Consider the following 14820-nt stretch of genomic DNA (forward strand, 5'->3'; position numbering starts at 1 on the left):
GTGAGAGGCATAAGCCTCCTGGGTGTTACCCAACACTGCAATAAAAGTGGCTAAACATCTTTGGGCCATTTTAAGGTCATTGCCATCCGCTCAAATAACACAAATTATATGTCCACATCTCTGCCAAAAAAAGGCGGGATTAGACACATGCATTTATTTACATCCAATTTGGGCTTGTTGAACAGATTCTCATCGGACAGATGCCTCCATTCCCAACTTACACAGCTCAAACTCATACTGTAGTTATTTTTCTTTAAGTTTGATACGTCGCATTTCCACTTCCATCTCCAATTTACGCACCCCTGGGTCAAGTGTTGCGGCAGCACGGTGGGAAACAGCGCCAACAGGAAGGATAATATTCTCCTCAGCTAAAGCAGTGTGCACTGCATGCCTAATATCCTGCTCTTTATCTTGTTTAGAGAACGGTATTTTATAGTAAGCCAAAAGGTCTTCTAAGACATTCTCCATTAAGACAAAAAATACACAGTGTACCAAAAATGAGTACAAACGACTGCGTAAAGCCTCAACCAGCAAAGAGCTGTTATTTATTCATTTAGAATTAGCTGTAGCAAAAAATAAATACACAGTGCAGTTGTTTAAGTAGTCCACAACAAATTAAGAACTGCACCTGTTTGACTCCACCTTAGTCTTCACGCAGTTTTGCGGCAGGTGTTTACAGTATGTGCTGTAAACCAGCGGGTTTGGTGAGTAATTTGCAATAGATGACCCCTCAAGCTCCCACGGATGTGCTCCTGAGAACACTGCAAACAGTGACACTATAGCAAAACAACAAACAGGTGACGCCCAAAGGGACGACACCTCTTCAGCCCCCAAGGTTACAACTGTTTCTAATGTATTAACTTCAATACTTTATATGGACATGATTTTTATTTTAGTAAATAAATCAGGTTGTATCTGTTCAAGTCTGTTAAAACAATAAATGACTTTACAAAGCCACTTCTTTTTGCTTGAATACCTGTTTTAATAATGTAAATAATTCAAATTAGGAAATTTCAAGTTGTAGGCTTCTATCTGCAGTTTTAGGTGGGATTAAAAAAAGAGATTAATTAGTTAAATTAATTATAGATCATGATAAATCACTATTTTTTTTAAATCGCTTAACAGCACTAGGCTTAATTGCAAAAGCACAACTATTATGGACAATAACTCAATCTTGTCTTTCGACAGGGGTCATGCATATGTGTGCCACCAGAAAGGGGAAGAACTCAAAGGCCATAATACTCCTCCTTCACCATGGAGAGATCGTCCCATTGAAGAATCGCTAGTTTTGTTCGAGAGGATGAAAAAAGGATTGTTCGCAGAGGGAGAAGTTACACTAAGGATGAAGACAGTCATGGAGGATGGGAAAATGGACCCTGTGGCGTACAGAATCAAATATACGCCGCATCATTGTACTGGAGATGAATGGTAAGCTTACCCATCTAATTAATTTTTTTAGAAATTAGGCTTTGCCACAACAAACCCAACACCTAATTCCCGATTGTTTCAAATCAGGTGCATCTATCCCACTTACGACTACACCCACTGTCTGTGTGACTCCATTGAAAATATCACACATTCACTCTGTACCAAAGAGTTTCAAGCCAGGTAAACAATCAGTCTTTACCCTTTGGGGCATTCTGAATAAAATTTGCCTAAATTGTTCTCCTGTCTGCTTTTTTTTTGTTTTGCAGGCGCTCATCCTATTACTGGTTATGTAATGCTCTGGACCTGTACTGCCCCGTTCAGTGGGAATATGGCCGCCTGAACCTTACCTACACCGTCGTGTCCAAAAGAAAGATCATCAAACTGGTAGAGAGTGGCGCAGTCAGGTAAGATGGCATAGGATGCATGTCTTTTGCGTTTCTGGTTGTTGTTAAAATTTAGAACAAATATGCTTTATGTACAGACCAGAGTTTTTGCTACTCACACTGATTATTTTGTAAGATTTTAACTTGAAGTGTTCATGCTAAATAAAAAACTAAATTCTATCAAATTCAATCGATCAATTCGACATATTCTTTCTAATAACAGAGACTGGGACGATCCTCGTCTCTTTACTTTAACTGCGCTTCGGAGGCGAGGCTTCCCACCAGAGGCAATTAACAACTTCTGTGCTCGGGTAAGCACAAGGATGAATTGAGGAGTAGTTATATGGGCTCACTCCTGATTGACTGTAAGCTTCTGACATTTTGTTAGGTGGGAGTCACCGTTTCCCAGACGACAACCGAGCCGCATCTTCTGGAAGCGTGTGTGAGGGATGTGCTTAACGAGACAGCCCCACGAGCCATGACCGTGATGGAACCTCTTAAAATCACAATAGTTAACCTTCCTGAAGGCTCAAAGGTATGTTAATTGATGAAATAGACAATATGGACAAAATTAATGTTTAGATTTTGGGATGGGGGATCGGAGCTGAAAATGTCGTTGTGGCTTGTGCAGCTCTTTGAGACATTTGTGATTAAGGGTTATATAAATAAACTTTGATTGATTGAAACATTTTATCAATCTCAGACGAGGGGCATTCAACTGGTGACCTGCTGGCCACATCCGGCCCGCCATAACTTTCCATCTGGCCCCCAGAATAAAATTACAGAATTCAGGATATATGGGCTATTAAATTATTCAAACAATAATTTAAAAAAATAATTGTATGGCTTTCTGAACAGAACAATGACGATGAATTATTTTTAAAATCACTATTCTGTTGCAGGTTGGTCATTTTATTGTGAAAATCCGAGACATCCCCAGATTATTTTGATTTCCTTTAATTTGACTCGCATTGCAGTGCGTACCGCAAGCATAGATGGCATCATCCACTGGGAGATAACGGAGCAGATTAAGTCGAAGATAACAAGCAATATTATTTATATGTAATGAACTATCATTTTTGATATGCTCTGTGTACCTTTTAAATGTTCATGTTATTTATTATGACGTTGTATTTCCACAATCAATTATGATGAAAATATAATTGACCGATTTATTTAACAGACGAGCTTGTGGAAGTAGAGTAGTTACGGTACGCTAAGCACATACTTTTTTAAGTAAATAATGTACGTACCACTCTAAAGTTTGTTTGCAGGTGGGCACAACTTCCCACTGATTTTTATTTTATTCTTTTTAATAAATCACATCATTGACGTAAATATGATGTACATAACTCTCAGGCCTTGTTTTGTGCATATGTAGTGAGGTTTTGGAGTTGTGAACTTGGCCATTAGTGTCTGTCGAAAAAATTATCGCCCTTAATCATGTAATTGATGACCCCTGGGTTAGACCCACTGAATCATAATTCTTACAAACATGTTTTGGCCAATTGTATGCTTTCAATTTTGTGGAATTTGTTTGTGGAAGGTCCTTTTTGTTCCAGCGTAATTGTGCCCAAGTACAAAAGGCAAGGTCGAAAATAACCCAGCAGGTGCCTTGACCATTTAGAGTTACAATGTTTTTAGAAAATACTGACTTAATAAAAAAGGAGGCGGTGTTTTATGTTAAAAAGAAAATCCAATGCAAGCCGATCAATCTTCTCCCAGAATAGTTTGGAATGTGTTGGAGTAACAATTTGCCTATCTTCTGAAATGTCTTTTAATGTTGTTTTATATAGGCCACCTAAAAAGGTTGTATTTTATGACATGTTGAAAGATTTACTTAAAGCCTGCAGTAACAAGGAAACTATTTTGATGGGTGATTTTAAACTAGATTGGTTGGATAAAGCATGTTCCAATAAGCTAAAGCATTTAGCCAAACAGTTTAACCTAACCCAAATGATAAAGGATTCCATTAGAATAACTCGCTCCCCTAAAACCTGCTGGACTTGATAAAGTCTGATAGGTGGTGGTGCTAACCCATGTAAAACTTTGTAAATCAAAAAGGCAATTTTAGATTTTTGGACATTTTCAAAATTTAGGATTTTATACTTTTAAAGGATATTACAGTGGTGGCATGAGAATGGTTTCTTATTTAATAAGGATCCACTTTGCAAAATATGCAAAGTACATATGCCATATACATGCTACTGATTAGTATTAGCAATTTTACATAATGATTTCAACACCTCAAAATGTGCCAGTTAGTGCTACAGCTAAGACACATGTTGCAATCTAACATCTAGTGTGTCATAAATACAATACCTACAGGCAAACACTTTCTAGTGCTCAAAAATTGACTACACCCTGACTATGGCAACAAACACACACACCGGACAAACTGAAATGAATGCATACTTGCTGTGATAGTTTTTATATCCACTCAAAAAAAGAAACATTTTCAGGTTTGTTGGCTTTATTTAAAGATAGTCTACTCCGTAGTTCTGCAAAACTGCCTGCCCTCTGTGTGAACTACACACTACTGCTATCTAAAGTCTTGGAATTGCAACTTCTTGCAAAGTCTACTACACAACACTTACAAATAAAACTCACAAGTGTAAGAAAGAGAGATCAATTGTACAGCACAGTTATCATAAGCTCAGTGTTAAATGTTAAAAACAATAGCGATTGTATTGTTCAACAAATGAACATTTATTATCACATTGACACGCAAAAAAGTACCGTTGAGTATCGTAGCGATTCTCAGGAATTGGTACCGTATCGGTTCAATTGTGAAAGGTACTCATCCCTTGCCATTATAGCTGCAAAGGCGCACAAATATAGTAATTTATTATTTTAACTTTTCAAGTGACCCTTTACATTTGTCCTTTTGTAATGTACCTTGGTGCATATCATGTTGCTTCGATTCTGTCTTCAGGTTGTAATCTTCTCATGTCTCTTACAGTCAAACATACGAGTACCAGACTTCCCAGCTCACGAGGCCAAGGGCAGCCATACTGTGCCTTTTACAAGCACCATCTTCATTGAACAAAGTGACTTCAGAGAGGTTTGAGACACAAATGTCAAACATAAAATACCTTCATGGCAAAGTAATTACCTGTGCCTTTACATATCTACAGAAAATTACAGACTTTTTTTTTTTTTTTTTTTCAGGTGATGGAGAAAGGCTACAAACGCCTTACCCCAGAACAGCCTGTCGGACTAAGGCATGCTGGCTATGTCATCTCTGTCCAGAAGATCATCAAGGTATGTTCCAACACATTTGATTTTGATTTTTCAGGCTTCTTTCTTTTTTGATACCATTTGCTACTATCCAAAATAAATACTCCTTTTCCAGGACACCCAGGGTAAAGTGGTGGAACTGGAGGTGACCTGCTGCAGCTCTGACAAAGCAGAGAAACCAAAGGCCTTCATCCACTGGGTCAGCCAGCCACTTGTGTGTGAAGTGCGCATTTATGAAAGGCTGTAAGTTGTCATTCATAACAATTCATTTAGTGATAATAAAGATTCTTATAACCTTTCTTTCATTGTCTTTGCAGATTCCTGCACAAACACCCTGAGGATCCGGCTGAGGTGCCCAATGGCTTCTTGAGTGACATCAACCCTGTGAGTGACATTCTGATTGGATTGAATCTGATCCTTAAGTTCGACATCAGTTGATCTTTGTGATTGTTAAATTGTAAAAAATTTTGTCGTATAGAATTCTCTGCAAGTTATCACCAGTGCCTTAGTTGATACCTCTGTCAAAGGAGCGAAAGTACTTGACAAATTCCAGTTTGAGAGAGTTGGCTATTTCTCCGTGGACCCTGACAGCACAGATGACAAGGTATACTGAAACTGGTGCCTGATAATAAATATAATTTAAAATATATATACATTTTTTTCAGGGATGATCTGTTACCTCTTTTTTGCTGAACATAAATGTATTTTTCCATCTGTGCAGCTGATCTTTAACAGGACAGTTACTCTCAAAGAGGATCCTGGGAAGATTTAGGTGTCTGACTGTGCGATCAAGCTGTGTGTCCTGCTTCCCAAGAGCCCACTGATACATGCCACAATCACAACTATTTGCACCACGTCATGTATAAAGCCAGCAACTGCTTTGGTTGAGATTGAAACAAATCAGATAACTGACCATATTTGGAACTGCAGTCATTCCTTATGCATCTTTTTTCCCCCTGACTGCAGTTAGTCATTTCTATAAATACATTTTGTGAAAAATAAATACTTAAGTATCTGATGGATACATTTAAATTTTTGCCACTCTGTGTCACCTCATAACTATTTTAATTGCTCAGTATTACCTCTTTTATTGTATACAATAGGATTACTGAAAAATAATATCATGAATTTCATAACAACATTGTCACCTCTGCTGATGCTATCAAATACAGTATCTAACTTTGGTTGGTCACTGCCAAAGCATCATTTTTTATGTCACAAAAGGTGCTCGTGTATCAGGCACAATTAAACTGTTTAAGAAAACAACAGTTTGTGTCTGGTTTCTAATAATAAAATGACTACACACCTTATCGACATAACAGTAGCTACTTATGTGTGCAATTTACAATAAATCTGGCTTTTTTTCTGGCATCTTTGTTAAATATGCTTTTCATGCATATTGTACTTTTTTGTTCTTGCAAAAGGAAATTTTTTCACCTGTATCTGTGATTTTATTTTTTTAGGATGAAAAATAAAGTAATTGGCAAACATAGTGACGTAAGTCACATTGACCATCATTTACTATATTTTCAAATGCAGATGTGAGTATGAAAGTATGCTGAAGGGTGTTACAGAGGTCATCTCACTTAAGTAAAATAAGCAAAAATATTAACATATTACATTTCCAGGTGTACACCTCATATCCTGTATCTACTAACGAGACATCTGATTGTACACAAGTACTGTATTTTTCGGACCATTAAGTCGCAGTTTTTTTTCATAGTTTGGCCGGTGGTGCGACTTATACTCGGGAGCGACTTATGTGTGAAATTATTAACACATTACCGTAAAATATCAAATAATAATATTTAGCTCATTCACGTAAGAGACTAGATGTATAAGATTTCATGGGATTTAACGATTAGGAGTGACGGATTGTTTTGTAAACGTATAGCATGTTCTATATGTTAGTTATTTGAATGACTCTTACCATAATATGTTACGTTAACATACCAGGCACGTTCTCAGTTGGTTATTTATGCGTCATATAACGTACACTTATTCAGCCTGTTGTTCACTTTTTTTATTTTTATTTTAAATTGCCTTTCAAATGTCTATTCTTGGTGTTGGGTTTTATCAAATAAATGTCCCCAAAAAATGTGACTTATACTCCAGTACTCCAGTTCTTTCCTTCTTTATTATGCATTTTCGGCAGGTGCGACTTATACTCCGAAAAATACGGTACTTAATGTTGTGGTCTGTGTCTTTCACAATAGGTGGTGCAAACATGCTAATGAATGAATTAAAAGTACTCTTTTGTCATGTCATGACGGTGTGCCGTGGTGACACTGCTGGTAATAAGATCCAAGGCACATGTCAGTCAACACACACAGAGCACTTGCAAGCGGAAACAGTGTAGAGACAGAAGGAGAATGGACTTATTTTGGCTTCAAAATTAATGTTTAAATGACATAAATTTGTCAGACAAAATAGTTTTTAATACTACCATTATATTGTGATAACACATGTTGATGCTCGACAAATTTGACTAGTGATCAGTTAAACGCTTTCTCAAAGCACTGCAGAGCCTTCAGCTAAAGTCCCTCCACAGTGTTTTAGCTACTTCTAAATTACTAATCCTCTCCTCCATGGCGACAAATAAACTATACTTTTATAAGTATCACCTTTGCAGGACGAGAAATAGCTAAACAAGCTTCACTACAACGAATTATAAGCACATTTTTAGAGTTTGTTGCTGATCTAGTGACGGACGCAGAAAATATAATATAAATAAAATGGGGAATTTTATATACATACGAATACCCCGTCAGACCCAGACTATAATTGATAGCTGTGGTCTTACACAAATAATGAATGAACCCACGCATCACAACGGTAATACGTCCGGGATGTCACCACCTCCAAAGTTATGGTACTCCCGTACAATAAAGTAATGTCCGATCACTACCTTATAAAATGTGAAGTTCTAACTTGTCAAAAAGCTACTAATAACCAATACTTTAGCAGCTGCTACATTAATGCTGTCACAACTACGACTCTTACTGGCCAACTGCCCTGGGTAATGGCATCATTCCCAAATTATGTGGGCTTTATCGATAACCTCACTAACAACTTTAACGATGACCTGCGCAACGCCATTGATAGTATAGCACCACTAAAGCTAAAAAAAAGGCCCCCAAAAGCATACTTGCCAACCTTGAGACCTCCGAATTCAGGGGGTGGGGGGGGGGGGGGTGTTTGGTGGTAGCGGGGGTGTATATTGTAGCGTCCCGGAAGAAATAGTGCTGCAAGGGGTTCTGGGTATTTGTTCTGTTGTGTTTATGTTGTGTTACGGTGCAGATGTTCTCCCGAAATGTGTTTGTCATTCTTGTTTGGTGTGGGTTCACAGTGTGGCGCATATTTGTAACAGTGTTAAAATTGTTTATACGGCAGCCCTCAGTGTAACCTGTATGGCTGTTGATCAAGTATGCCTTGCATTCACTTATGTGTGTGTAAAAGCCGCATATTTTATGTGACTGGGCCGGCACGCTGTTTGTAGGGAGGAAAAGACGTGGGTGCTTCGGGGCCTGAGCACCCACGTAGGATTAATGGAAACTTTCAATCTTTAAAATAATTTTTCAAAAATCAATCTTGTTGTAGTCAATTTTGTGGCGAGTTTGGTCCGTTTTACAAAAGAATGAAGTCACAAATCATATGGGATATTAACTTCGCTGAACGTCTATTTTTTTAATTAATACACACACACCGAGCACCCACTGGCAGAAATGTAGATCGACGCCTATGCCCCCAGGTTTACAGAAGAAACCAGAGCTCTTAAACTATCATGTGGAAAGCTGGAACTCAGATCGCGTGCGACTAAACTTGAGGTTTTCCATCAAGCATGGAGTGATAGTTTAATAACTTATAAACACACTCTTACCTTAGCTAAAACTAATTACTACTCCAATCTCATCCGCCTCAATTAAAACAGTCCTAAATATTTGTTCAGTATGGGAGCATCGCTAACTCAACAAGGGACTTCTCCACTCGGCTGATGACGTTATGCAATTGTTTACTAAGAAAATTGGAATCTTTAGAAAGGAGATTAAAGATAACTCATCCCAGCTCCAACTGGGTTCTATTAACGCAGATATGAATGTATGTACGCCAGATATTGCTCTCCAAAATAATCTCTCTCTTTTTGATGAAATAACATTAGAGTAATCATTGGTACTTTAACTTTAACTCCTTCGACTTGTAAATAGGACAAAACAAACATGTTTACTTGACCCACTTCCTGGAAAACTTATCAAGAAGCTGTTTGTAATGTTAGGTCAATCGGTGCTAAATATTATCGTATCACTTTCCTCTGGTGCTGTTCCCCAAGTATTCAAAACAGTGGTTATTCATCCTCTGCTCAAAAGGCCTAACCTCGATCCTGACCTCATGTCCCAACTTCCCTTCATCTCGAAAATCCTTGCGTGTCTTAATGAAATCAAACAATGGATGTCCAGCAACTTTTGGCATCTTAACGCTTGATTATCGGTTCTGCTAGACACCGGCACTAATTTTAATGATACCACTTTGCGTCACTTCCTGTCAATGAGAAAGGACGCAAAGAAAAAAAGCTCCGCTTCTGCTACCGGAGTTTTTGTTAAGTCTGAAGATTTTGACCACTGATTTGCGATCACAGCCACAGGAGAGTCACCTGGCATCTTCGATCTGATTTTGGCCAGTTGAGAGGCACTGATACGCTGAAATAAGGCGAGTGGAAGAGCCGTTAGCCTCAAGCCAAAGGCGCCTCCCGCAGTTCAAAGCGGTTGCCTAGCAACCAAAAGTTACGGCGAGTTTACAGCTGTTTTAAAGTGATCCCGACGTCGCAGAGTGATATAAGTTGACAGGCTGACACCTCAAATTGATCTCTGAACGGCGCAAGGTACGAAATTGTTGAAAAAACAAGTTAAAAGTGCCGCAAGTCGCTAAAGAAGTAACTGCCCTTAAGACATAAGAGGCACTGACGTCAGTGACTGCCGCGATGCCAAAAGTTAAAGGATTGACTGGAAAGACTGATTTGAAGCTGGGCACAGGACATGATGGGATTCAAGAAGGGATACTACAAAAAATACTCCAGGAATTTAAAGAAGAAATGATAGAAACATTGGAAGAATTGATGGATGGATGGAAAGAGGATATGAAAGAAGAAATTAAAGAAATGAAAAAAGAGAACAACTCCAGAAATAAAGAAGCCACTGAAATGAGCAAACAAATGAAGATCCTTCAAGAAGACAACAACATGCTGAGGAACATCATAGATGAAATGGATCAGGATAAACGAATGAATGATATCATTGTGACAGGGCACCGAATTAAACCAAGATCCTATGCGAAAGCTGTGAATAATGAAGGTGAACCAGATGAAATGGATATGGTCTCAGCAGAACAGCAAGTGGTCAACTTTCTGCAATCAAAAGAAATTGAAATTGACATTAATACCATCGAAACATGCATCCCACTGAACGGAAGAAACAACAACGCCACTCCAGTCGTGCTCGTGAAACTCGTAAACAGAAAATCTAAAATGGCATTGCTGAGACAGGGAAAGAAGCTGAAGGGAACAAATGTGTACATGAATGAGCATCTCACAAAACGTAATGCTGGAATCGCCAAGAAAGCACGCGACTTGAGAAGGCAGGGAAAAATCCAGGGAACTTGGAGCACCAACTGTAAAATCTACATCAAGCTGAATGGAAGTCCAGAAGCAAGAGTAATTGTTGTCCATGACATCAAGGACCTGGACAATTTTTAAAGTTTACACAGCTACCACAACAACGATGTCAATGGACTCTGACAGAAAACAAACACCCAGCATCGACAATACTATGTTCCAAGGGACGACTAAACAAGAGGACCTAGATTCAAGATTGCATCCACCTACACTTATAGAGATTATTGAAACAACATCAAAGTTTGTTGAACAAGAAAATATGGAACTAAAAAATTTCTGCAACAAAGATCACAAAAACCAGGATTTGGAAAATGATATAGATCCAGATACAAATTTTTTTCTCCCACATCAGTAATAGTTGTTTTTATTATACAGATGATCAATATAATAGTAACATTGAATGTGATAACAAATTGTCAATTATTCATTTTAATAGTAGAAGCTTGTATGCAAATTACAACAACATTAAGAACTTTTTGGAACACATCAACGAACCCTTCAAAGTGATTGCTGTCACAGAAACATGGATTGATGATAAAAAAGGAATAGATTTTGATCTGGAGGGATATGAACTAAACTACATCAACAGAATCAACAAAAATGGAGGAGGAGTAGCTGTGTACGTGATGAAGAACCTGAACTACAAAGTGGTAAAAAAACATGTCATTTGCCATAGATAATATCTTAGAATGTATAACCATTGAAATATGTCAGGAAAAAAGCAAAAACATATTCATCAGTTGTATATATAGATCACCTAAGTCAGGGGTCGGCAACCTTTACCACTCAAAGAGCCATTTTGGCAAGTTTCACAAATTAAAGAAAGTAATGGGAGCCACAAAAATTTTTTTTAAATGAAAAACACTGCATTCAAAGCTTAAATGCTTTGTGCTATGTTAACCAGGGGTCTCCGACACACGCACCGGCACGCACTTTAATGTGGAAATTTGATGTTAGTGCAGACCGCGAGTTTTGAATGAATGGCACTTGATAGCGTCATACTTGCCAACCTTCTCATTTTTCCCGGGAGACTCCCAAATATCAGAGCGTGATGACACTGCATTTGGCGCCCTCTACAGCCTGCCCTAACAGTGTACCTGCTCGACCACACGTAGAATGCAATTTCAGCTTGCTCACGTAAGTGACAGCAAGGCGTACTAACTCAGCAGCCACACATCTTACACTGACGGTACCAATACCCAGAATCCCATGCAGCCCTAACTCTTCCGCTCAACCAACGCACGGAGGGGGGGGGGGGGGTTTGATGTGTGGGGGGATTTGGTGGTAGCGGGGTGTATAATGTAGACCGGAAGAGTTAGGGCTGCATGGGATTCTGGGTAATGGTTGTGTTGTGTTTATGTTGTGTTACAGTGGGATGTTCTCCAGAAATGTGTTTTTCATTCTTTTTTGGTGTGGGTTCACAGTGTGGCGCATATTTGTAACGTAACAATGTTAAAGTTGTATGATACGGCTACCGTCAGTGTAAACTGTGTGGCTGATGAGTAAGTATGCTTTGCTGTCTCCTGTGTGTGCAAGTAATAACAACATGCAACATGTGGCTGGACTGGCATGCTGTATGTAAATGTTATAGAGGACAATTACTGCAGTGCAATTAGTGCACGCCCTTTATTTAGTAATTAGAGTGTAAATAGGATTATTTTTTTCCCTGGGAGTAATCTATGAAAGACACTGAGATCCATAAATCTCCTGGGAAAATCGGGGTGGGGGAGTCGGCATGTATGTAGCTGAGCCGCATCAGAGTGGTCAAGGAGCCGCATGCGGCTCCGGAGCCGCGGGTTGCCGATCCCTGACCTAAGTCAAGTATAGAAACATTTGAACAATGGATCAGGGCAACTTACATGGACAATGGTCAAAGAATAATGTTTTTATGTGGTGACTTTAATATTGACTTATTGAACCCCAACAAGCAAAAGTCTATTGATGACTTCATTGATACAATGTACAGCATCAGTCTATATCCTAAAATCACAAAGCCAAGCAGAATCACAGGACAATGTGCCACGCTTATTGATAATATTTTTACCAATGATTTTGATAATAACACTACAAGTGGTCTACTTATAAGCGACGTTAGTGATCATCTGCCAGTTTTTACAATATATGATGGAAACTACAAGAAGAACATGGAAGACAAAAGGACATTTCGAAGACTATGCACAGAGAAGAGGATGACTGCCTTCAAAATTGAGCTACAAAAGCAAGATTGGGACAATGTGTATAATGAAAAAGAGGTTGATGAAGCATATGAACATTTCTTAAACAAGTTCATAATACTTTATGACAAATATTGTCCATGGATACAACTCAGTAACAAGCAGAGAAAGAATAATCAACCATGGATGACAAAAGGATTAAAAAATGCTTGTAAGAAGAAGAATACACTATATAGAAAATTTATAGCACAACTAACTATAGAGGCAGAAATTAAGTACAAAAAGTATAAAAACAAGTTAACAGACATACTACGATCATGTAGAAAATAATATTACAGTGAATTATTGGACAGAAACAAAAATAATATGAGAGCAACATGGGGCATCCTCAATAGCATTATTAAAAATGGAACTAAGAGGGACTACCCTCAATACTTCTTAGATGAAAATAAAAAAAATGACAACATAAAGGAAGTAGTTGAAAGCTTCAATAATTATTTTGTAAATATTGGACCAAAATTGGAAGAAAGGATTCCAGACCCAGTTCCAATTGAGGACTATAATGATACCATAGAGCGAAATCCCAACTCCATGTTCCTCAGTAATGTGACACAGGAGGAAATAGTTACAATCGTGAAAAAATGTAAATCTAAGACTTCAACTGATTGTAACGGAATTGATATGGAAACAATAAAAAAGGTTATTGAAGAGATCTCAGGACCATTAATGTATATTAGTAACCTATCATTTCAAACAGGTACATTTCCAAACAAAATGAAAATAGCTAAAGTTGCACCAATTTATAAGACTGGAGATAAACATCAATTTACAAATTATAGACCTGTTTCTCTACTTCCACAATTTTCTAAAATCATTGAAAAACTGTTCAATAACAGATTAGAAAGTTTCATAAATAAAAATAGAATACTCGAAGAGAACCAATATGGATACAGAGCTAATGTTTCAACTTCAATGGCTTTAATTGAAATTACAGAAGAAATTACCAATGCAATAGATAGTAAAAAATGTGCGGCAGCGGTTTGTATGGATCTAACTAAAGCATTTGACACAATTAATCACAATATTTTAATCAAAAAACTAGAACGATATGGCATCAGAGGGTTAGTCTTAAACTGGATAAGAAGTTATCTAACGAACAGGAAACAATACGTGAAGCTAGGCGCAACGCTAAATATATCCTGTGGTGTACCTCAGGGATCAATACTAGGACCTAAATTATTCAATCTCTATATAAATGACATTTGTAAAGTTACAAAAGATTTAAAGTTAGTATTATTTGCGGATGATACAACAGTGTTTTGTTCAGGAGAAAACACACAGGAGATAATACAAATAATAACAGAAGAAATTAACAAATTAAAAAGATGGTTTGACAAGAACAGACTATCGTTGAATCTTAGTAAAACTAAAATAATGCTATTTGGTAACAGTAGAAGAGAAAGTCAAACACAAATACAAACAGACGGAATAGAAATTGAAAGAGTAAACGAAACCAAATTTCTAGGTATAATGATTGATGATAAATTGAACTGGAAATCTCACGTAAAAAATATACAACATAAAGTTGCAAGAAACACGTCAATAATGAATAAAGCAAAACATGTTCTAGACCAAAAATCCCTTCATATTCTCTACTGCTCACTAGTGTTACCATATCTGAGCTACTGTGTAGAAATATGGGGAAATAATTACAAAAGTACACTTCATTCATTAACGGTGTTACAAAAAAGATCAGTTAGAATAATACATAATGTTGGATATAGAGAACATACAAACCCTTTATTTATTGAATCAAAAATACTGAAATTCCACGACATAGTGAATTTGCAAACAGCTAAAATTATGCACAAAGCAAACTATAACCTGCTACCCAAGAATATACAACAATTCTTCTCAAAAAAAGAGGAGA

The 14820-nt window shown here is 37.6% G+C and overlaps 1 protein-coding gene across 1 annotated transcript in view; it reads left to right on the forward strand.

The window, feature by feature from the left end:
- The window catches only part of LOC133653857 (glutamine--tRNA ligase-like), a 29579-nt gene extending 23159 nt beyond the window's left edge, over positions 1-6420 (forward strand). Inside the window, exons 13-23 of the mRNA XM_062053617.1 lie at positions 1189-1428; positions 1516-1608; positions 1695-1832; positions 2035-2122; positions 2200-2346; positions 4774-4875; positions 4983-5075; positions 5167-5294; positions 5369-5435; positions 5530-5655; positions 5773-6420. Coding sequence (XP_061909601.1) covers positions 1189-1428; positions 1516-1608; positions 1695-1832; positions 2035-2122; positions 2200-2346; positions 4774-4875; positions 4983-5075; positions 5167-5294; positions 5369-5435; positions 5530-5655; positions 5773-5823 — 1273 coding nt within the window. The 3' untranslated portion in view covers positions 5824-6420. The remainder of the gene's footprint in view (positions 1-1188; positions 1429-1515; positions 1609-1694; positions 1833-2034; positions 2123-2199; positions 2347-4773; positions 4876-4982; positions 5076-5166; positions 5295-5368; positions 5436-5529; positions 5656-5772) is intronic.
- The last annotated feature ends 8400 nt before the right edge of the window (positions 6421-14820 follow it).

The sequence above is a fragment of the Entelurus aequoreus genome, linkage group LG07 (genome assembly GCF_033978785.1).
Source record: "Entelurus aequoreus isolate RoL-2023_Sb linkage group LG07, RoL_Eaeq_v1.1, whole genome shotgun sequence".
In the NCBI taxonomy this organism is placed as follows: Eukaryota; Metazoa; Chordata; class Actinopteri; order Syngnathiformes; family Syngnathidae; genus Entelurus; species Entelurus aequoreus.